General features: G+C 36.8%; 1 protein-coding gene across 1 annotated transcript in view; it reads right to left on the reverse strand.

Annotated features, from left to right (window-relative positions):
- Nucleotides 1-25,957, reverse strand: part of LOC150099921 (uncharacterized) — a 121,981-nt gene that overhangs the window by 11,188 nt on the left and 84,836 nt on the right. The window contains exon 8 of the mRNA XM_090402414.1: nucleotides 6,387-6,588. Coding sequence (XP_090258540.1) covers nucleotides 6,449-6,588 — 140 coding nt within the window. The 3' untranslated portion in view covers nucleotides 6,387-6,448. The remainder of the gene's footprint in view (nucleotides 1-6,386; nucleotides 6,589-25,957) is intronic.

A 25,957-nucleotide genomic window follows, 5' to 3' on the forward strand; every position in this document is an offset into this window, starting at 1 on the left:
ATGGATTGCCACAAGTGGTCAGGAATGCTCTGTCGGTGAACAACTTCAAGGAAGAATATGGTAGCTAGTCTTTCCGGCAGCTAGTCTTTGGACTCCATGGAAATGTCTGTGTAAAAATAATAACAAAATGGCAACTTTTTTTAAAATTTATAGTAATCTGCAATTTACGATAATTTATCTGGGAACTCAAGAAAGTAAAAGTGTTGTATAGTGTTTTAAACCTGTACTACAACTATTACTAATGCAGCAAGTAATAGCACCATCAAAAGAGAGTAGTGAGAAAGATTTGTGAACCCTACACGGATGGCTTGTAAGCTTTTAGATAGCATCAGAGAAAATAACTAAACATCTGATTATCTGGAATAGATGGCAGAAAACTGAAAACAACAGATCATCCAATTAAAATGAGCAAACAAAAGTTTGCATGATGATGATGAGGAAATGTGTTAGGCTTCGGTTGGAATGAAGAATTTAAGAAAAAAACCTACTTCTCTTATCACAAACTGTTTGGATTTTAAAACAAAAATTTGTAATCTTCATTTAAGACCCTTAGATATGATTAGTTTTGATATATTATCCCTTTTCACAAACATTACTTTAACAGATACTGTTAATTTACTTAAACAAGATTTTCCTCCAGACATTATCAAACTTTTTGACTTTGTTATTCACTCTAGTTATTTTAGTGTCCATGAAAAATTATATAACAGATTGAAGGTACAGCCATGAGTAGTCCTCTCTCTCTACTATGCTTGCCAATTACTATGTGGAGTGTTTCAAAGATCACCCTCTTAAGGACATTTCTCCTAATAAACTGCAATTACATTATCCGAATGCCTTTAACAAACTTACACATTTTCAGCATTCCTTCCATGATGATCTAGTTTTCTTGACTTGCCGCATTACATTTCACATCAATAAATAATATCTCCATACTCTTAATACCAAACCCATTCAAGTGCAGGCCATCTCTCATACAAGTCTTTTCTACCATCAAACTCAGTCCACACATCTAAAAACTCACATTCATTTCTCACTCTATACAACCTGTGCATTGACTCCATTGCTATCACAGCCCTCCTTAACTTATTACTATTGTATTTTGATAATAAACTAATTTCAGATCATTTCATATCCTCTCTCTCATATTATATTTATCACTACTTGAATCATTTTTCCTACAAGCACTAACATCTCTTTTATTTTCCTGTTTCTCTATTGCATTTTTCACATCCTTTCTTTTCAACTCCTGGGAGGCTTGAAGTAGTGACTTCATCATTAAGAGCAAATTTAATGACTTGATGACTTGCAATATGCTTTGATATCATATGTGAAGATATTAGGAAGGAACTTGATATTGTTAGCATTCACAAATATGTGAGAACTAATCTGAGGTGGTATGGTCACATAAACAGAATGGAAGAGGAAAGGTTAGCAAAATATTTGATGCTACGGCAAGAAAAAGACCCAGAGAAAGACCAAGATCTAGGCGGAATGATGCAGTCAGAAGTGTCCCTGAAGACATGAATATAAAATCTGACAATACTGGAGTGCTGAGAAAAATTGTTGACAGGAGATTCATAATAATGTAAACTTAACTGTGTGGTACTGCCATAGTAGTCTGTAGACGCCCCCTTGAGGATACCTAACAGGAAATGAATGTCAATATAATTAAGAATAATTGCTTAATTCCAATCCACTTCAAATGACTTTTCAATGACATATGAAGAGAGTTCCATTTTTGTGTTTCCTATAATGTGCAACATCTGCTAAGTGATCTTTCTTTCTCACCATAAAAACTTGTCCTCTCTGGCAAATATATCACAAAGCAGTAAAAAAGAATCTCATCCAAACTAGATGCTTGTAATAAGGATGCGAATACTAGAGAATTGAAAGACAATTCTAATTCTAGTTTTCATAGATTTTAGTACCACCGTGATATCAAAACTGTTTAATACCTGAAAAAAGCTTTATGAATACCATCTATAAATCACTTTCCAAGGTTTCCTCACCTGCAATATTGCAGACATTCAAAAGCACCATTCTGCAGTTTGTAGTGCAGGCAGCAATATATACTTCCAGAACACATGCAATTTACAGACAAAAATACTGTTGTTGGTGATGATGGGCAGTAGATGGTGTGCCTTCACAGCCGTCACAAGCTGTTGCATCTCTTAACACAGTGTGGTTGACCTGTTCTTTGGTAGATACATCTTTCTTCTGTATCATTATAATGGTTAATAGTCTAATATACAAACATCCTAGTGATCCCAAGTATTTTTAGCTGTTGAAAATAACAGGTGGCTGCATTCCAACTTTGTGAAGTGATATTGCAGCTACACAGTTCTCACAATCTTCCCACTGCATGTTAACCCATACAGCTAAACAACTCTCTCTCTACTGATAAACACACAAATGTTGGCTGCACACAGAACCCGGCTCATGCAATTCTGTAGGCAGTTTGTGGAAGTTATAACAGTATTTATGGCAAGACTGTGTACTTAGCTTTAAGAAAAGTTGCATAGCTGATATTATTGGAATATAAGTTAATTAAAATTAATTGATGTCATAATAATAATTATACATAATTTAGCACTGTTGATCATATTTGTGTTATTATGTGAGGTATATAAATATACACAAATTCAAAATACATTCAAAAAAAAAAATGAATGTGAAAAATATAGTGGAAAAGAAGATGGGATTTCTAATCCATATGCCCATTAATGTAAATATATATATACGGGATGGTCCATCTTGTGATATATGTATAATGGTTTGAGCCAAACAAACCGTTTGACCCATACTGAAACTCAGTATTTTAATATTGTACACTACTATTCATTCCTCCTCTCCTGAATTAACTTTTTAGGTCTTTTCCTCAGACAATATGCTAATTATGCAGAAAGCAGAAGGACAGTTCACAGAGTTCATGGTATTGTCACATTAAATTACATTGTCACGTACATGCAGTTAGCCTAGTGGCAATGCGCTTCACAACCATATGCCTGGGAAAGGAGTGTGCTGGGTTCGATTCCTGTCACCGACGTGAGGAGCTTAAGGATCTTTCTCAAACATGGCCAAGTTAGCTGGTCTTGGGAGTGGAGAGCAGGATTTTTCTCCCAGTTTATCTGGGGTTTTTCCTCCTGCAAGCAGGCAAACCAGTCCTGTGAACACATGCAGCTAGAGCCATAGAATATACCGGGAGGCAAAGGGCTAGTCACCTTATCCTCGAGACAGATATGACTTAGAAGGGATTAAGATAGCTCTGTAACAGGCCAGTAGGCCTAACACATAGAAGGGAGAAGAAGTCACATTAAATGAACTTATGTTTCCTAGGATTAAGAACAATAATGATATTCATAATCTTCCAGTCTCTACACAAAATCTGAATTGTTCAGTACTGTAATGGTTCTTGAATCTGACCAAAATATGGATACTCTGGATCAGTGCTTCAAGTGTTAGTGATTATGTCTAACATAATAATGGCTGAAATCATGAACTAAACAACTGTCAGTGCAGAATCCACTGAAAACTATAGCCAAGTAAAAAAATACTCTGAAAGAATAGCTACACTCCGGCATGGCATAGAACAGAACATCTCTATCTCTTTCTATGTAAATCTTGCTCATGAAAGGTTCTAAGTCATTAGAATGAGTGGGCTAAAGACATTTGCAAAGATCCACGTCTGCAGTGAGATTTGAACTCACAGACTGATGGATGGAGAGCAAAGATGCTACGAGGGTGGTTTGAAAAGTTCTCAGCCTTGACCATAGATGACAACACTATCGGCAAGATTTTTTTTCTTCTAAGTTTTTTTAGTAAGATCTCACCTGTTTTTGTCTTCTTTGTCACAGTAATGCCTATTATGTCCACATAGTACTCTTCCAGTTCTTCTGCAAGTTCGATTTCCTTTCTATTCATATCCTCATACTGCTGGTTCCTAGCTTCAGTTCTTCTGATGTTGGGTTTGTTCTTCTTCTAGATGTTGAGTTGACATTTGTTCTAGTAACTGACTTTTCACTGTTCACCCTGGTTCCTTGACAAAAAAGTGGGATCCTTATTTAACCAGGTGACATCCCAGGTGGCATGAAATCTCATCAATGTATATCTGTCATAAGCATCCATGTGAAATTGCAAGTCATTCTATCAAGTAGTTTGTTTTATACTATTATATTATCTGAAGCAAAAGTGTTGTCTGCATCCCTTGAAATGGATAAAATTGAGTATCGAGTGATTATAAAATTCTTTCTAAAAGGAAGGATAAACTTGTCGTGCCTGTGTCCCGAGCAACAAAAAAGTCCAAGAGATACTTTCCATTATTATTAACCTTGCCCTTTTCTCCAAAATTTCCCCAAACGTTCCTATATGACTAGTGGGATTCATTTTCTAATCTGCTGTTTAGATTTTCAATAAGGACCACTTTTTCCATTTTGTTTACGTCAGCTACCTGCTCTAATGACTAAAATGAATTCCTCAACCTCAGGAGAACAGTCTGTGAGACCATATGCACAAATACGTTTCATTGTCCATTTCCCCACATAATTACTTTAAACTGCCTTCCAATAAAGAAGAAGAATGCTATCAGTGCCCCTTCCTTCATTATTATTCCCCAAATATAACATCCCATGCTTATAGAAGGAGTCATGACAAGGGGCCATCCCTGGAAGTTACAAAAGGAAACTGTGAGAAAGAGGGTGAGGAGTGGTTTCTTTGCACGGAGGGTGGTTGAAGCATGGAATGCATTGCCTGATGGAATGGTGAGAGTGAGAATGGTCAATGCATTTAAGGAATGGTATGATAGACTTTGTGTTTCTTAGGAGGGACCTCCCTCGATGAGACTTGATAGATTTGTGTTTCTTATAAAGGACCTCCCGCGATGAGTCTTTTGACTCCATGGAGGCCTGAATAATAATAATAATATATAACACAAGTACTATTCAAGATTACAATATTCTATTATACACATTTAAACTGACTTTTGGCTTTCTGACCTCTTCAACACATTATGCCATTAGTTAAACAGAATCAACATCTATCGTCTGTACACACAATCTGGGCTACTAACATAAAGCAACCTATTTACAAGCTCACTATATCATTGTATGGTCCTGGATCCAAAAGGGTTAAGTATGAATTCTGGTGGTTTCTTTCTTAAACTTGTGATTGGGCACTATCCGACGGTAGTCGTCTGGCGATTTCCTCCTTTGTAACAGTATTACATTTCTTCAGCGATGTCAAGAACTGGTTCGGCTGCGGCAAATCAGCATGCACTTGGATCCGTACATTCATCGAAGAATTTTATAGAAGGATATCTTGAAAATACTGCCTTTTCTACCAGCAAATCCCCATGATCTCCAGAACTACTGCTCGCAGAGCTCCGACTCATCCCCTCCTCGAAAAGCTTGCCACAGGAACAAAAAAAACAGAGAGAGCTTTTGCCCCTCAATCTCTGCCTTTTATATCATTTGCCATCCCTTGGCCTTCCTTTCAAAATTTCCCGGATTTACTGGAAGCGCCCTTATCACCCACCCTTACGTTAGGTTTCGACAGCAAAACTCATATAATCCGGTGACCTTTGAGACTGCTGTTGACCTTCAGTTTACTAGCCTAATCCTATCTGATCTTTTTAGTTACAATTGCTTGTGGTTCTACATTCAGTTATTCTAACATTATATTACAAAATTTATTACATTACAGTAGGTTACATACACTTTTAATTATAAATATTTTATGGCCCATGTAAAATCAATATAGGTGAAAAATATTACTACTTTTCACCAAGAGATTTTACAGTATGTCACTTGTCAAATCCTTCCCAATATCATTAATGTACAGATTGAATAACAGTGGAACAAACACTGATTCTTGTGATACACCACTCGTTACCTTAAATCTTGTGGACACATCCCCCCCCCCCCCCATATACTGCTTTTTGATATCTGTCAGTCAACCATCCTCTTTTCCATTCTAATATTCTATAACCCAAACCCATTTTCTCCAATTTATGCAACAGTCTACCATGCTGTATTCTGTCAAAAGCCTTAGAAAAATCCAAAAGTATCATGGTGTATCCATTCCCCTTGTCTAGTTCAATGGTAACATTGTTATAGAATGTGAACAAGTTGCTAAAACATGACCTTCCCTTAGTAAACCCATGTTGTTCATTTCAAAGTAGAGATTCACTGTCAACTAATTTCTGAATGCGAGCCCTAACCAATTTTTTCAAAATCTTCACCACTCAATATTTAAATTAAATGTTAATTATGCAAATTGTAATTAATGCATTTTTAACATTGTTAAAAATGCAATGTTTAATACAGCCAACTATAATGAGACTACAAAAAAGGTACCAGTTCCAGTCAGAACTGATTACCATCACTCACCATGCCTGATTTTCCAATAAATAAATCCCTGCGACTAAACATAAATATTATTTTGACAAACATCAGTCAAAAAAATCCATCACTTCTCCTAATTCACGTTTCTTGGCTTCGTGGTGTGCCCAGCGTGCTTCAGCCAACAGAGGAGCTGCTTTCCACTTTTCATGAAATATCCTTTGTTTACATCCAGGACACTTCTTTCCACCTAAAACAAAAGAAAATTCCAAAGTTCAGCATGTATAAAATATTAGATTTGAGTTTGTAATGATAAGAAATAAACTGTACAAAGGAATTTAAATTAGGATTTTGATGGCAAAATCCAATGTCTGTCAAAAGGACATTTCATTATTGAGGATTAACAGAAGTTTACCAGGACTAAAATGATGCAATGACTCATTTATTTCTTTTATTTCTTAAAGCTTATTTTAATGGTATTGATTTATTAACATGTTTTAAGTTTTTGATATTTAACCACATTTATTATTATTATCCTAAGATCCTATGGAGTCAAAGACTCATCTAGGTGGTCCTTTTGTCAAACACACAATTCATCGTACCATGCCTTAAACACAAATTCTCCGCAGACATTAGAATGCCTTACCCTCTTAGGTAAGGCATTCTAATCATTCACAACTCTGCATGAAAAAATCCTGCTTCTCACTCCCCTGATCACACCCTCCTTATACAGCTTCCAGGGATGACCTCTGGTTCACCCTTGATCCTCACACCTTAACCACAACATCTGACACACGGATAGGCCTATAATTTGATGTTTGAGTTCTATCACCTCCCTTATGAAGCGACACAATTTTGCCCTCCTTCCACTCCTTTGGAACACAACCCAGTACAAGATTCATATTAAAAAAATATGTCAAGGCGGATGCCAACTCCTGGCACATTCCTTCAAAATATGTGGTGATATATTATCAAGTCCCAAAACCTTATTAACATCAAGTTTGCTCAATTCCCCATATACCTCTTGCTCACTTACAGTCAGTCTCTCCTCATCAAACTCTCCATGATGTCACTTTCACAAGAATGAAAGACCTTTATGAACTGCTCATTAAGTATTTCCATTATATCTTCACAGCAGTTGTTCTTATACCATTTTCTCCAATCAATGTCATCCTTCTATAATCATTCTTTTCTGGCTACATATCAAAAGATCTCCCCAGGATTTATAACACATTCATCTTCTTATGTATTAGAGCTCAATGGCTTCTCATAGCTAATTAATGCAATGAAATGGTTTTTAATTATGGTGGCATAGTCTACTATATCTGTAATAATTGTATGTATTTTCTGGCCAGTTTGTCTTTTGGGATGAAAACTCATGTTTCCAGGAAGGAGTGGGGAACACAACCCACTGGGGGGGGGGGGTCCTCCTACTTCCATACAAGACTGGCCAACTCACCTTTAGTTGAGTTTTCCAGTCTCATAAAAGTTTTTATAAAGGTTCTTCCTGTCTTAAATAAAATTTGACCCCAGGTCTCTCAAATCAAAGAATGCATCACTGAACAAGCTACAAAAGCTATGCATAAATGTAACATTTATACAGTGTCTCATTTACCTCATTTATAGAAATGAAAATATATTCCTCTGATGAATATTTGTTAAAAAATTTTTTAAAAATTCGGTTAGCGTGCATTATTACACTTAATATTATTTAGCAATTTAACTATACAAGCATACTTATTTACTCAAAATTCGATTGATAGGAGGTGATCAAGCACCAGAAGCAAGTCTCTTAAGCCAAGTATTATAGAAAAGAGACAATGACTACTCTTATTACAAGAATTATTAGGACCTAATGACCTATTAAAATTTTAGTTAAAAGTCAAATATCTCTGACAATTTTATGCAACAGGACAGAATATAAATTAAAGATGCCAAGAAATTATATTCTTGGTGTCATCCTTTATCCAAGTGTAAGCAAACAAAGTTTGTGCATGAAGTAACTATGCATACACTTTGTTTGCTTATACTTGGATAAAGGATGAAACAAGAATGTAATTTCTTGGCATCTTTAATTTATAGTATAACCAAGTGAGAAAACTTTCAACAACTTTCAACATGACAAACTGTACCAAAGTTGAAGGATTAAATCAATTTAATGAAAGCAATGCATTTCTTTTTCTTCTCTTCCTCCACAAACATCTTTACACATAGTATGGTTGAACCAATTTCTATTTCAATTTCAACTTCATTTGGAATGGTTATTTCTTACATTGCTTTAGATACCTTGAACATGCCAATACAATTACACTAAAATGAAGTTAGAGAAAGTTGCTTCAGCTTCAGAAACTTTTAGAGATTACACTGTTCAACCAATTTCAACCAGTTATTCTTTGACTGTTTTACCTAATTCATCTAAAAGGGTATGTAATATTTTATAAATAAAAAAAAATTCACGCAAAAAAAGTAAACCAGATATAGAGAAAATCAATTGGGTGAAATTTAAAAGTAGCTACTTAGCTGACATTATTGTTTTAACTGACGGGAATATAAATTTTCCTCCAAAATTGATAATTCCATAACCACCACTAATAAAAAAATTAAAAAAAAAAAAAACAGAGAAATACACTAACCATTACACAATTTAATAGCAAATGAATCAATACACAAGTTGTGCAGAAGGAATGACGTAAAGTTTGTGGACCAATGGCCTGCGTTTGATGAAAAGAAGGATTTGTATAAAGCTTATGGATTGCATCTAAATGGCTTTGGTGTTAGGTGTCTAGCAAGAGTTCTTCACATGCATTTACTTGCATCTACTTAGGGTAGATGCAGGTGAATACGTGTGAAGGCATCCCATGAGGAAAGTGTGAGAATGACCAACGAGTGCAGAATCTAGTCTCTCAAGCTAAAATATTGAATAGGATAGTCAAATTTAGGAAGTAAAGGTGGGTGGATGGGGGGGGCCTAAAGGGATGCTTCAGTTTCTATATACCAATGCTAGAAGTATCAGGAACAAGAGGAAAGAGTTTTTGGCATTGACTAATGCGACCTCCCCAAGTTACAGATATTAGTGAGACTTGGCTAACAGCAGATGATGTAGTTACAGGGATAGAATGTGAAGGGTTTAGTATTTTCAGGGAATATAGAGAAGACAGGAGGGAGAAAAGAGGCACTGCTAATGATAGCAGATGAATTGCAGCTAAAAAGAATAAGAGAGAGGCAGGAGGGCAGCTGTTCATGTGAAACTGTTTGGTCTGAGGTCAAGGCCAGTAAGACAAAATATACAGTTGGCTGCTATAGGCCAGGGGGTTCCAGGGATGATCTGGAAGACATGCATCAGCAAATTAGTACAATGAGTGCAGGTCGAATGATTATTATGGGGGACTTTGACTATGGAGATAAAGATTGGAAGGAAGACAGATCATATGGCAGGAAGGAAACAGAATTTATACACCTACTAAGAGATAATTACTTGAGGTAACATGTGATGGAGGGACTCTAGGTGCAAGAGTATTGTGATCAGAGGATCAGAAGAGCTATCCATAACTGTCAATCTCATGCATAATGATATTACTCATCTGTCTAACTCCTACCTACTTAACCCTCCATATGTTAGGCATACAATTTAATATGACTTCTTCTGATGACCCTTATCTCCCATGCACTATAAACATCCTTTCCATGGCCAGTTTCATGCTTGAAACTGGCCATGGCACAGTTTCAAGCTTCCTCCTAAGCTTGTCATAATTACTTGCCTTGTAATTCCAAATACACCCCTTCTTGATAGAATATTCCTGATTTTTTACAATTTCCAGAGTGAAGATTGCATGGTCACTTTTCCCAACTGGAGGCAGTGTGACCACCTTAGTTACATATGATGTAGAAAAAGATGGAGGGTATATATATATAAGGGGTAACCAAACTCGTGAACAGTACAAGGATCAGGTAAGAAGGGTGATCAATATGGTAAGGAAGGCAAAATCAGATTACGAGAAGAAACTAGCCGAACAGGCCAAGGGACATCCCAAAGAGTTCTTCATTATGTGACAAATAAGCAGAAGAATGACTATGGAAGAATAACATTAATGAGTGCTGATGGTCATGAGGTGACAGAAGTAGATAAAATAGTTGAGTTACTGAGTGACCACTTTTAAAAAAGTATATCATCTAAGTGAGGTTAATGCTGTGATGTGGCAGAGATTTATGTGGGAACAGAGCTGGATGAATTGGAGGGTCTTGGGATATTACAGAATCTCAATGTAAATACAGCTGTTGGATTAGATGGGATATCAACTTTTATTCTGAGGAAATGTGCAAGGGAACTGGCTCTGACTAGGCTATTTAATTTAACTCTCAGCTCTGGTAGAGAAAACAGGAGAAGATAGTTCCAAGATATCAGAAAGAGGGCAAAATAATTTCCTTGCATGAGGGAAGTTTTAAGACTGCAGTAGCAAATTATAGACCAATCAATATCTAAGGAGTGGTGATAAAAGTACTGTAAAAATTGGTCAAAAAGAGAATTCAAGAATGAGTAGATAAAAATATGATACTCTATGAGGGGCAACCTGACTTTGTGAAGGGTCAGTTATGCCTTAGTAATTTACTAACTCTTTATTATAGAGTGACAGCTGAGTTGGATGAAGGAAATGGCTGCACAATAATTCTGCTGGATTTTGCAAGGCCATTTGATCGAATACTATATGAAACTCTGCTATCCAAATTAGAACAAATGATGATGGATATGACACTGGTTATGTGGATAAGAGGGTGGCTGCTGGATAGAGGGACAGAATCCAGACAAACGTTGGTGACTAGTGGTGTGCCACAAGGTTCAGTGCTGGAACCACTGCTGTTTAATTTGTACATAAATGATATAGGAAATCACCTGAAAGGAAATATTCAGTTGTTTGCTGATGATGCAAAATTAGTAGAATAATAGTGAATCAAGCAATGTAGAGCTTGTAGGATGATTTAAACAGGCTGTCAATATGGGCAGAAGATAATGGGTATCAATTTAATGTGGAAAAGTATAAAGCTATCCATTTTAGGATAAATAGATTACAAGCTGTGTACTGCATTGATGGAACTGTACTCCAAGAAACAGATGAAGCTAGGGATTTAGTGGTGGTTGTAGACAGAGTGTTGATGTTTAGAGGTCATACTGCTAAGGTAGCTCATAAGATTACTTGGCTATTGAAGAACACATTAACAAGTAGAAATAAGAAAGTTGTTATTCCTCTTTATAAGGCTTTGATGTCTGCATCTGGATTACTGTGCTCAGGTCTGGTCTCCTGGGTTTCTTGGGGATGAGGAAGTGGTGGGGAGGATTCAGAGGTGAGCAACTGAGATGGTGAAAAGAGAGGATATGATAGAAACATTTAAGTTATTTGAAGGATCTTATAGGAATGATGCAGGGGAAATGTTTCAGCACTTAGTTATAGGGGGCACAGAACAAGAGGTCATTCCCTGGAAGTTGAGTAAAAGTGTGATTAGTAGAGGCATGAGGAGCAGAGTTATGAACAAATGGAATGGGTTGTCTGAGTCAGTTGTTAGCGTTTGTCTGTTAATGGGTTCAAGGAGAGATATGATAAATTGAGACTCCCAAAATGAGTCTTCGGACTTCATGGAGATGCCCCATACAATAATAATAATAATATATAAGATCTCTGATCTATTCCATTTTAGCAGATGTGTGGTGGATTGGTCATAGTTGGAATCAGCAGAGTTTATAACACGACTGGAGAGAGCTGAGGCTCTGGATCTACATTAAGATATGTTTAACGTGCTCTTCCATACAAAGTTCTATACATTTTTCCATTTGTTCCTAATAAAAGGCATTATAATCATGCCAGAGTACATATCTGGGATGATATGTACTCTGGCCATGTTTTGGTTTTAGTGGATAAAGCAAGAAACTTAGCTTGGTTACGTATGTGAATGAGATTTGGATTTTATGTTCAAGAATTTTTAGTGACTCAGTACAAATTGAGATAATATATGAAAGAGAAACATAACCTATATTAGAAAGGAACTTTACATTCTTAGCAGAGCATCTAAGGTGGTATATGGTCACGTAAACGGAATGGGAGAGGAAAAGTTAGCAAAACAAGTGTTTTGATGCCAAGATTGCAGCAAACAGACTCAGTGTAAGACTAAGATCTAGGTGGATTGATTCAGTCAGAAGTGTCCCAAAACATCAGCATATTAGATATGACAACATGGGAGTGCTGACAAGTAATAATGCTAATTTGGAGGAAATATGTTGATAGGAGATTAGTAATAGGGGTGCTTAAGGGTCAAAGCTGTATAACTGAGAGGAGACCTCCACATAGCCTTTAAAGGAATGCGGAGAACCGACCATGGCTTCTGACCTAATGTCCAATCCTCACCTTCTCATGGTGCACCCTGTTGGGTATCTACTTGGATACTGAATGAATGAATGAGGATGGGCTGGCAATTTGGGATTTAGCCGACCAAATTGTATTCTTATTGGTTAAACCAAAATAAAAAATGATGGTACAACATTACAAAATTTCATGACGGCTGGGGCGTCGCCCGGTTAAACAAGGCCCCCGTTGTTTTCGCCAGGGAACCAGGGCGAACAGCGAAAAGTCAGCTACTGGAACAAATCTGAAAACAAACCCCAACTCAACATCACCACAGTTAAAGATCGGTACTATCAACGTAAGAAGCCTGAATGGCAAAGAAATGGAGCTAGCTGAGGAATTAGATAAGTACCAGATCGACATAATAGGGGTGACTGAAACAAAAAGACCAAAACTGGTGAGATCTTTCTGAGCAATAAATACAAAATGTTATATTCAGGCAATGACAATCAAGGAAAAGAAGGAGTAGCCACAGTATTCAACACAAAATATGAGGCTAATCTTCTTGAATGGCAGTCAATCTCAAGTAGAGTAATGTGGAGAATGGGGAACTGGACAATGAGACTTATTTGTGCCTATGGTCCCACAGAAGGTTCTACTAAGGTAGAAGTAGTGGAGGAATTTTTTGAGGCTTTAGAAAAAGCAACTGACACAATGAAAAAGGAAAAGTTGGTCCATTTATTGGGAATCTAAATAGCAGAGTAGGAAATGATTGTGCGACATACAAAAATATTTTGGGAAAATTTGGAGAAAAGAGCAAAGCTAATAATAATCGCAAATATCTGTTGGATTTCTGCTCAGGACATGGACTGGTTATTACTAACACTATGTTCCAACATAAAAATGTGCACAAATTCACATAGAGAGAAGAGGCTAGGAATAAGAAAAGTCTCATTCACTATGTTATTGTTGATAGTGATGTTTTCTCTCTGGTGCAGGACACCAGAGTGTATACAGAGGATTTGAAATTGAAAGTGATCACTATTTAGTCTTGAGCAGGATAAAAATTGAATTTCATATTGAAAAGAATAACATGTAAGAAAGTTTTAAAGTGAATAAAAGTTGAGAAGCTCTCAGATGTGAACTGTAGACTAAAATACACAAAGATTATTGAAGAAAAAATGAAAGAGTTTGAGAACAGGAATCAAACCTTGGAGATTCAGTGGCAAACTCTGAAGAAAACATTGATTGATTCTGCCAGAGAGGCATGTGGTGAGGTTATCTGCAAGGATAAAAAAATCAGAACTCCCTGGTGGACACAGGAAGTTAAAGAGGCAGTGAAGGAAAAGAAGAAAGCATATCAAAAGTTCCTGTCAAATAAGTCAGTTTGCGCTCTTAGAGAATACAGAGACAAATGCAAGAATGCTAAACACTGTGTAAAACTAGCTAAACAAAAGTCATCATGGGAGGACTTTGGCAAGAATATAGAAAATAAATATCAAGAAGGTGGCAAAATATTCTGGAGGTTGTTGAAGAAGCTTAGGAATGGAGGAAAGAGTGCTGTAAAAGGAATTAGAGATGATAAAGGTGACATGAAAATGGGAGAAAAAGATATCCTCGAAGTATGGAGTAATTACTTTGAAAAACTGCTAAGTGAAAAAAGCAGTGATGACAGCACAGTGGTAAAAAACACTGACCAGGCATGCAGTCACGAATACATATCCATACTTGAAGTAGAAAAAGCCATCAAAGGCTTGAAATGTGGAAAGGCAGCAGGAATAGATGATATTCGACCAGAAATGCTGAAGTATGGTGGTATAAAAGTCTTACAGTGGCTGCACTGCATAGTTCAGAAAGCCTGGACAGAGGGACGAATTCCCGATGATTGGAGTAGAGCTCTCATAGTACCCATATATAAAAAGGGAAATAAAACTGAATGTGAGAATTACAGAGGTATTTCCCTACTGAGTGTTCCTGGCAAGATCTATGCAAGTATAGTTGAGAAACGGTTGAGAAGAATTGTGGAAGAAAAGCTTGGTGAAGAACAAGCTGGATTCAGGCCAAACAGAGGCTGTCAGAATCAGATCTTCACTTTACGACAAATAGCAGAGAAAGCATAGGCAATATAACAAAGATCTGTATTTAAGTTTTGTTGATTTGGAAAAGGCATATGATAAGGTGCCAAGAGAGAAGCTATTCAATACGCTGCAGTTATATGGTGTCAGTGGGGCATTATATCAAGCAATACTTAGTCTTTATTTGAGCTGTAAGTCAGCAGTTAGAATTGAAGGAAGTACAGGAAGATGGATTAATGTTAAATCTGGTGTGAGACAAGGATGTACATTATCCCCTCTATTATTCATTATCTATATGGATCACATTATGAAGGAAAGTGGTATTAAACATGATATCAAAATTGGAGATGTTAATGTCAGCTCTTTGCTTTATGCAGATGATGTTATACTTCTAAATAAATCCGCTACAAGTCTGCAAGATTCTCTGACTAAATTGAATAACGGTTGTAATAGATATGGTATGAGAGTCAGCAATAAAAAGACAAAGACAATGAAAATAGGCAGAATCATTGAAAATGTCAACTGTGTTGTGAATGGAGAACCTGTGGAACAAGTAAAACATTTCAGCTACTTAGGCACGATTTTTACTGAAGATGGTAAATTAAATATAGAAATAGACAACAGAATCATCAAAGCTGGTATGGTGGGAAGTCAATTGAATAAATTCATATGGAATAAGAGAGAAATTAGTCGGGACACTAAATTAGCTGTATACAAGACAGTGTTGAAACCAGTTTTAACTTACGGATCTGAGAGCTGGGTCAGAAGTAAACCACCTGACCAAAGACTAGAGACCGCAGATATGAGAGTCCTGAGAAAGATTATAGGCGTGAACAGATGGCATCAATGGCAATATCATATTAAAAACAGGATATTAGGAAAGAACTTGACATTGCCAGCATCCAGGAATGTGTTAGCAGAGCTAATCTCAGGTGGTATGGTCACCTAAACTGAATGGGCGAGGAAAGATTAGCAAAACAAGTCTTCTCTGCCAGGTTGTCAGGAAAACAACCCAAAAGACCAAGATATAGGTGGATTGATACGGTACAAAATGCCTTAGATGATAGAAATATAAGATCTGATAATGTTGGAGTCTTGACAAGTAACAGACTGATTTGGAGGAAAATTGTAGATAGGAAGTTAGTAATGATATAATTTTTTTATGTAGTATTCTCATATCCTGTACACCCCCTTGTGGGTACATGGCAGGAATTTGATGATGATGAGATTAGTAATAATGTAAACTAAATCATGTAGTACTGTAACAGTATTGTGTATACCCTTTAATGGTACATATCAATCAGGAAATTATTATTATTATTAATATTCCATGATTGAATTATTGAAAAATGTTATGGAGGCTATTGAAAAAGCTCAGATGTAGGGATTTATACAATAAAAAGTGCCTTAGAAGACAGAAATATAAGATCTGATAATGTTGGAGTCTTGACAGGTAACAGATTGATTTGGAGGAAAACTGTAGATAGGAAGTTAGTAATGATGTAAGTTTTTCACATAGTATTATCATATCCTGTATACCTATCAAATTCCTGATATACACCCTTTGAGGGTGTATATCAGGAATTTGATGATGATATTAATTTAAGAACATTTAAGACTTATACCATGTTATACACCATTCTGAGCAAAAAATGGACACTAAATTTCTTGTAGGATAAAGAAACTATGGCTGATATGTTTATGTCAAGAACGGTTGTGTGTAAGTCAACCAAAGATGAGAAATCTGATCATGTTTGGAGATCTGGATATTATGAAAAGTAAAGGAAGGCGATGTGAGAAATCAAAAGAACCGTGTTTCGGTAGCACTGAAGTTCACAAGGTTATCCTTATGAACCCCCCCACACACACACACACACACAAGGGGAGGATCTGGAAAGTTCTGATTAAACACCTAGAACAAAAATAATATTAAAGCAACTGATATAACCACAAGAAAGAACATAAGTTACCTTCATAACACTGCTACTAGTATGTTCATTCTTGTGGTTACATCAGTTGCTTTAATATCATTTTGTTCTGGGTGTTTATGAGAACTTTCCAGACCCTCCCTCCCACCCACCCACACATAGGGAGTAGTCAGAGAGGAACCAAACTGCAAAGGGTAGATGGCAGGTATAACAGGAAAACGCTTGCCAAGCATGCCTCTGTTCTAGATCCTTTTGACAAAGAACAACTACCATTTAAGCAGGAACCAAGTTTTCATGAGTGGGGGCAACATAAAAAAAAATTAATTAATTAAAAGATCCTGTACTTCCAATTTTATGGCAACAGTTCAATGAAGTGCCTTTTCTGTATCAACATGAGAATGCTCCCAACCATAAACCAAGGCTGTGAAGGAATATTTTGATGAGACAGCTGTTGAAGAACTTGATTGGCCTGTATAAGATTCTGATCTCAACCCTATCGAACATATTTGTGGGATGAATTAGAATATTGATTGTGATCTACACTAAATCACCAGAAATTAGTGACATAATGGAAGACTTTGATAAGAACACAGAAAATAAATATCATGAAGGTGGTAAAATATGGAGGCTATTGAAAAAGCTCAGAATTGGAGGAAAGAGTACCGTAAAAGGAATCAGTGATGAGAAAGGTAACATGAAAACTGAAGATAAAGATATTCTAGGTATCTGGAGTAATTTCTTTCAAAGATTGCAAAATCAAAAAAAGCAGTAACAGCACAGTGGGGGAAAAAAAAAAAAAAAAAAAAAAAAAAAAACTGACCAGGCATGCAATCAGGAATACATATCCATACTTGAAGTAGAAAAAGCCATCAAAAACCTGAAATGTAGAAAGGCAGCTGGAGCAGATGATATTTGACCAGAAATGCTAAAATATGAGGTATAAAAGTCTTGCAATGGCTGTACTGCATAGTTCAGAAGGCCTAGACAGAGGGATGAATTCCAAATGATTGGAGGAGAGCTCTCATAGTACCCATATATAAAAAGGAAAATAAAACTGAATATGAGAAGTACAGAGATATTTCACTACTGAGTGTTCCTGGTAAGATTTATTCAAGTATACTTGAGAAACAGTTGAGAAGGATTGTGGAAAGGAAGTTTGATGAATAACATGCTGGATTCAGGCCAAATAGAGGTCTGTCAGGATTAGATTTTCACTTTAAGACAAATAGTTGAGAAATCATGGTAATATAATAAGGATCTGTATTTAAGTTTTGTAGATCTGGAAAAGGCAGGAGGAAAGCTGTACAAAATACTCCAGTTTTATATGGTGTAAATTCGACATTATATCAAGCAATACTTAATCATTTATTTGAGTTGTAAATCAGCATTAGAATTGAAGGAGTTACAGATGACTTTGGCTTGGTGTTAAGTCAGGTGTGTGAACAAGGATGTACATTATTTACACTGTTATTCATCATCGATATGGATTACATTATGAAGGGGAGTGGTATTAAACCTGATATCAAAATCAGAGATGTTAATCTCACCTCTTTAATTTATGCAAATGATGTTGTACTCCTAATAAATCCAGGACAAGTCCGCATGATTCCCCAGACTAAAATAACTGATGTAATAAATTTGGTATGTATGAAAATTAGTATTAAAAATACAAAGATAATGAAAATAGGCAGAAACACTGAACACATCAACTGCATCCTGAATGGCAGAATTAACAAAACTGGTATGGCAGGAAGTCAAATGAATCTATATTCATTTGACTATGAATATAGAGAATTAAGTCAAATAATATAGAATATAGTCAAATCTACATTCTTTAAGGATTTTCTTTCATGTTATTCTTCCTTTAACTTGCTACATAAAAAAAAATTCTCTGGAATTTCCTTGTATGTTTAGCTCTTTTCACAGCCGGTTTAAGTTTTCCAGAGTATGCAAAAATAAATAAATAAATGCAAAACAATATTTAAAATTAATAAAAATAGAAAAAAAAAATCCTTAGATCACCCACGGTACGAATGCACTATCAGTTTACAAATAAACCTTTCGTAAATGGGAGCCACAGAAACAATACATTTTTTTTTTTTTAACTGAGATTATCTTACCAAAGATGAAGCTAAGTTAACACGTTCGCTGCCAACTACGAGTATACTCGTTGTTGGCATATGAGCCTCACAAGCCAACTATGAATATACTTGTATGTCGATTATCGACCTCCTGTGCCAAGCATGAGTTAACCCATAGTATCATCATCATCAAATTCCTGCCATGTACCCTCAAGGGATGTACAGGATATAATAGTACTAAATGAAAATTTACATCATTACTAACTACCTATCTACAATTTTCCTCAAAATCAGTCTGTTACTTGTCAAGACTCCAACATTATCAGATCTTATATTTCTATCATCTAAGGCACTTTGTACCGTATCAATCCACCTATATCTTGGTCTTCCTCTGGGTCGTTTTCCTGCCAACCTGGCAGAGAACACTTGTTTTGCTAATCTTTCCTCTCCCATTCTGACCATACCACCTGAGATTAGCTCTGCTAACGCATTCCTGGATGCTGACAATGTCAAGTTCTTTCCTAATATCCTCATTTTTAATATGATATTGCCATTGATGCCATCTGTTCACACCTCTAATCTTTCTCAGGACTCTCATATCTGCGGTCTCTAGTCTTTGGTCAAGTGTTTTACATCTGACCCAGCTCTCAGATCCATAAGTTAAAACTGGTTTCAACACTGTCTTGTATACAGCTAATTTAGTGTCCCGACTAATTTCTCTCTTATTCCATATGAATTTATTCAATTGACTTCCCACCATACCAACTTTACTGATTCTGTTGTCTATTTCTATATTTAATTTACCATCTTCAGTAAAAATCGTGCCTAAGTAACGGAAATGTTTTACTTGTTCCACAGGTTCTCCATTCACAACACAGTTGACATTTTCAATGATTCTGCCTATTTTCATTGTCTTTGTCTTTTTATTGCTGACCTACATACCGTATCTATTACAACAGGTATTCAATTTAGTCAGAGAATCTTGCAGACCTGTAGCGGATTTATTTAGAAGTATAACATCATCCGCATAAAGCAAAGAGCTGACATTAACATCTCCAATTTTGATATCAGGTTTAATAGCACTTTCCTTCATAATGTGATCCATATAGATAATGAATAATAGAGGGGATAATGTACATCCTTGTCTCACACCAGATTTAACATTAAACCATCTTCCTGTACTTCCTTCAATTCTAACTGCTGACTTATAACTCAAATAAAGACTAAGTATTGCTTGATATAATGCCCCATTGACACCATATAACTGCAGCGTATTGAATAGCTTCTCTCTTGGCACCTTGTCATATGCCTTTTCCAAATCGACAAAACTTAAATACAGATCTTTGTTATATTCCCATGCTTTCTCGACTATTTGTCGTAATGTGAAGATCTGATCCTGACAGCCTCTATTTGGCCTGAATTCAGCTTGTTCTTCACCAAGCTTTTCTTCCACAATTCTTCTCAACCATTTCTCAAGTATACTTGCATAGATCTTGCCAGAAACACTCAGTAGGGAAATACCTCTGTAATTCTCACATTCAGTTTTATTTCCCTTTTTATATATGGGTACTATGAGAGCTCTACTCCAATCATCGGGAATTCGTCCCTCTGTTCAGGCTTTCTGAACTATGCAGTGCAGCCACTGTAAGACTTTTATACCACCATACTTCAGCATTTCTGGTCGAATATCATCTACTCCTGCTGCCTTTCCACATTTCAAGCCTTTGATGGCTTTTTCTACTTCAAGTATGGATATGTATTCCTGACTGCATGCCTGGTCAGTGTTTTTTATCACTGTGCTGTCGTCACTGCTTGTTTCATTTAGCAGTTTTTCAAAGTAATTACTCCATACTTCAAGGATATAGTAACCCGTAGTATAAGCACCTTAATATGAACCCTTGGCTTGTGAGTAAAGCGGAGAGCACATCTGAGGGCTTGGTAGAAGGAAAATAATTGCAGCAAAAGTATAGTATATTATATATGAGCCTCCCAAGCCAACTATGAATATACTCGTATGTTGATTACCAACCTCCTATGGCAAGCACGAGTAAACTCTTAGTATAACCCGTAATTTGTAAATCAAATTACGAATGGTACACTTTAAAACAATTTTCCACATACAATGGTGGTTTTTCTTGGCACACAGGACAACAATAACGTGTTTCCCGTTGTTGTTTGTTTCATGAACATACTCGGCATGGCTTTGTCTGGCGATTCTTTTTTTCTGTAGGTGGTAAAATTTCCAAATAATGTAGATCCCAAATCCTGCTGCTATTCTGTGATGTTGTAAGCTCATCCATTCCAACAAAAACTGAAATAAAATTATCTCTAAATTTTAACGCAGTCATTGTATTTCCAGTAACTATATTATAAAATTTATGTGCATTTTGAAAGCATTTGAATGTATGGATATTGAATGTATAATGTATATGTATATTTGAATGTATATAATAAACCTTACTGCACTGAATGCTGAACGTCACTGACTCTGAACTCAACTTACACAGTCGTCAGCTCATGTAAGATATAGGTGGGGGTGATACGAGATTACTCGTAGTTGGCGTATGAAACAAAATTCTGTCTGATAAGCCAGCTACGAGATTACTTGTACTGACCTTGAAGAAGTGAAAGTGCTTGGCGTGCGGTAACAAACATGTTAAATGTTTGTTACCACACGTGGCAGCGAACATGTTAAATAGTCTAGTGCAATGCCAATTCCATGACCTAATCAGGACACAGACTGGAAGGAACAAAAAAAGCACATGGGAGGTGGGAAAAATGAAAGTTATGCAACTAGTGACAGATACCTATTTTTATTATTTATTAAAACACTGAATAAAGAGTACAAATGAAAATATAATACAACAAATGCAGCAAGTATTTAAAGCAATACAATGATAATAACTGATCAGTAAAAAAGTAATACTACACTACATACGTTATAAATATATCTTATAATTATTTTCCAAGCGGTAATATAGGGATTGATAGTGAAAAAAAAAAAAGACTTAGATATAAAGAACAGAAAATGAAAATAGATTAGAAAGAACTGTGCAATGTGCTCTTCTCTTCCTCTATTCTTTTCAACAATTCCTCCATGGCATTCAGAGCTAATAGTCTCCTCCAGAACATATACCTTACACTTCACAATATGGCTATTTCTCAAGTATCTGACACTTATCTACATTCTTTAAGGTTTTTCTTCCATGTTATTCGTCCTTTAACTTGCTATATAAAAATAAAATTATCTGGGATTTCCTTGCATGTTTAGCTAACCTCTTTTCATAACCTGATTTCTCCTAGTCCGCTCATCGAGTATCATCATCACACAATATCAGTTCCACAATAACCTCTTTTTTTAATGCAGTTTTTGCTTAAAAGTGTTATTCATCCATTTAATCTCTGTGTGATTAATTATCACAATTCTGAGGATGCAGTTAGATTATAGCTTCCTTTATGCACCCTTTGACTAATTCTCCATGCGCTGCTGATTCCTTAACCATGCAGTTTCTCATACTATAGCAATGCCTCAAGCTGCCTTCTCAGTTTATTATAATCACTTGCCTTACAGTTCCACATATATCCCTGTTTAGTCAAAGCTCTTACATACATTGTCACCTCTCGTGACACTGCATGAGCATTCCTCCCAATTGGAGGCATAATGGTCAATTCATTTATAAACAGGTTCCCAGGTGCTATAGCTATATCCAATGTTCTTGTATAAAAGTCCCATTGTGTATACTGCTTAAGGTAGTTATCCCTAAATAATTCTATAAATTCACTTTCCCTTATCTTGCATGCTTTCTCCTCCTTCAAGTCTTCTCCAAAGTCACTCATACGGTCTTCCTTGCATTATTAAGATTTATTTGTCTATACAGTTCACCATCCTCTTCCTTGTATGATTGTCTGTAGGCATCCAATCATGTATTTTGTCTGTTAATGTATATTTTTATTATTATGGCCAGCTCCAAGGAGTCCTTAGACTCATCGAGGGAGGCCCAACATCATGGCAAGAACAACTATTCAACATTCACACAGTAACTATCATACTTCACCTTGAACTCATTTACAGTCATGGCATCCACAACAGACTCTGGCAGCTTATTCCACTCATTTACCACTCTCCAAGTAAAAAAACTAGCTCTAACAACCTTGCTAACCACACTCTTACCAAGCTTCCATGGATGGCCTCTAGTCTTCCCACTACCAGTCCTATTCTCAAAAATATCTTCTGAATTGATCTTATAGAAACCCATCAGTAATTTGAATGTCTCAATCATATCACCCCTTTTCCGCCTATCAACCAATTTCTGCAGCCCACAAATCTTCAATCTGTTCTCATAAGGTTTGTTCCATAGTCATGCTATTATCTTGTTCACTCGTCTCTGGATCCTCTCCACATCCTCCCCATCGAGAAGAAACCCTGGCGCCCATATCTGGGCACAGTAGTCTAGATGGGATCTTATCAAGGCTCAATACAGAGGAACAATAACCTGTTTGTCTCTGTTTGTTAAAGTGTTTTTCAGCAACCAAGTGATTTGATGAGCTGATTTTGCCACTTTTGCGATGTGTCCCCTAAACTTCAACTCCCTATCCACCAACACTCTCAAATCCCTGGTCTTGTTAATCTCCTGGAGTACGGTTACACCAATGTGATATACCACTGCTAATCTTTTCACCCCAAAATGCAAAACCTAACCTTTTTCCACATTAAATTGACATCCTTTCTCCTTAGCCCAGTCCTCCAAACTATCCAAATCATCCTGCAAAATTTTGACATCTGAGCATTCATTATTGCTCTATCTAACTTTGCATCATCTGCAAACAGATGCACAGTTTCTCTCAGATCCTTCCCTATATTGTTAATGAACAAATTAACCACAGTGATCCAAGAACAGAACCCTGCAGCACACCACTAGTCACAGGCTGTCTTTTGGACTCTACCACTGAATAAACCGCTCTCCCTGATATCTCTCCATCAACCACCCTCCTATCCATCTCACCAACCCCATATCCATTCTCATATGCTGCAGTTTACTGATTAGAATTCCATGTGGTATCCTATCAAAGGCTTTAGCAAGGTCCAGTAGAATCACTGTAAACCCGTTACCTTTATCCAGTTCAGCTGTCACTGTATTATAGAACGTGAGCAAGTTACTGAGGCATGATCTACCCTTCAAAAAACCATGCTGTCCCCATACAGTATCCCATTTTCATCTATCCAATCTTGTATTTTCCTCTTGACTATTTTCTCCAAGACCATGACAACAATTCCTGCTATGCTGATCGGCCGGTAATTTTCAAGAGCAGTCTTGGAACCTCTTTTATGCAGTGGAAGTATTTTCCCCTCTTTTCACCCCCTTGGGACTAACCCAGACCCAAGACTCAAATTAAACAAAATGGTCAAAGGCACTGACAATTCTTTAGCCGCTTATCATACGACACGAGCTTGTATACCATCCAATCCCGGATGAATTGACATTGAGATTTTGTAATAGACTATTCACCTCCACTTCATTCAACACAATTCCCGTATAAGCTATTGGTTTTTCCATTTCTGCAATGTCACCACCAGGATGATATACTGTTGCAAAGTGCTCACTCAGTAATTCAACTATATCAACTGATTCGGTTACCTCCCTACCATCAGCATTCTTTAAAATCAATCTGCCATATACATTTTTTCTTTTACTTGCAACATATCGAAAAAACTGTTTGGGATTCAATTTTGCCTGCATGGCTAATGTTCTTTCATAATCTGCTTTTGCTTTTCTTACCACACTTGTTACCCTTCTGGCCAGGGCTTTACACCGTTCATTGCCTGCAGGTCACCTTTCTCCTTAAATTCCCTCCACAGTTGTTTCTTTTTTTGCAGCTCAAGCTTAATGCTGTTATTCATCCATTTAATCCCTACTTGATTTATTATTCGGACACTAGGTATACAGTCAGCCATTGCCTCCTGCAAACACTTCTTAACCGCCTCCCATGCACTATCAACATCCAGCCCTTGCAGTTTTACATGCCGTGCACTGAACCAATCAAACTCCTAAGCTTGTCATACTTACCAGCCCAATAATTTCACATGTGCCCTGTCTTAATTGTAAATTCCACACCTTTAGCCACCTCCCAAGTCAAGACCCTATGATCACTCTCACCAATTGGTGGCAATGTGGTCATATTCGTTACAGTCAAATCCTCAGATGCAATTACTAGGTCAAGCACTCTCTGACCCCTAGTATTTTCCATTATATTTCCATTACAATCCAATTCCTTCCTCCCATGTGTCCTCTCCTCCCTCCAATCAATGCTACCATAATTGAAATCTCCCATAATAACTACCCTCCTTCCACTCATTTCTTCTATTTACCATCATCTTTTCCATCACCTGGTCTATAGCAGCACCCAATTGTATATTTTGTTCTGCTAGCCTCAATCTCACACCAAATGGCCTGAAATGTGCTCTTTTCTCTATCCTGCAATTCAACTTCTATTCTCCTTGGCTGCAGCTTATCAGCTATCATCAATAATACTCCTCCCCCCCATTTTATTCTCCCTGTCATTCCTGAACACACTATACCCCTCACATTCAATCCCACTAGCTATATCATCTTCAGTCAGCCATGTTTCACTAATGCCAATAACCTATGGTCTGGAAGTGCCAACCAAGGCCAAAAATTCTTCTTTCTTCTTCCTAATACTCCTAGCATTAGTATACATGAATTGCAGACCCCTGTTAGCCCCATCCCTACCTTGATGCCTTATACTAACTATCCCATTCTAATTTGTTGTCCTCCTTATTCGCTCGGGCATATTATACTCATTCATACACTCAACTGCCGCCCAAAGGTCTGCATATCTACTCCCACCTCCTTAATAAATCTAGTTTCCCTAATTCTGCACATCCACTTCATTCAACAACACTTTTTCAAGTCTCCTTACATCGAATCCATTCAAATGCAAACCATCCATCTGATATAGATCCTTTCGCCCATCAAACTCACTCCACACGTCCACAAATTCCACACCACTCATCCTGCATAACCCACGCATAAAGTAATTTGCAATTATGGCCCCTCCTTCTAAACTCTTCACTGTCACACCATGGAAAAGACTAATCATCCTAACTCTCTCACTCTTCTCTTTTGCTACCTCAAACAATTCCTTCAGGTCCTCTATCATTTCCATTTTATCTCCTTTCATATGGTC

This window comes from Typopeltis vanoorti, chromosome 13 (assembly GCF_054136105.1).
Source record: "Typopeltis vanoorti isolate ZY-2024b chromosome 13, IOZ_Tvanoo_1.0, whole genome shotgun sequence".
NCBI classification, from domain to species: Eukaryota; Metazoa; Arthropoda; class Arachnida; order Uropygi; family Thelyphonidae; genus Typopeltis; species Typopeltis vanoorti.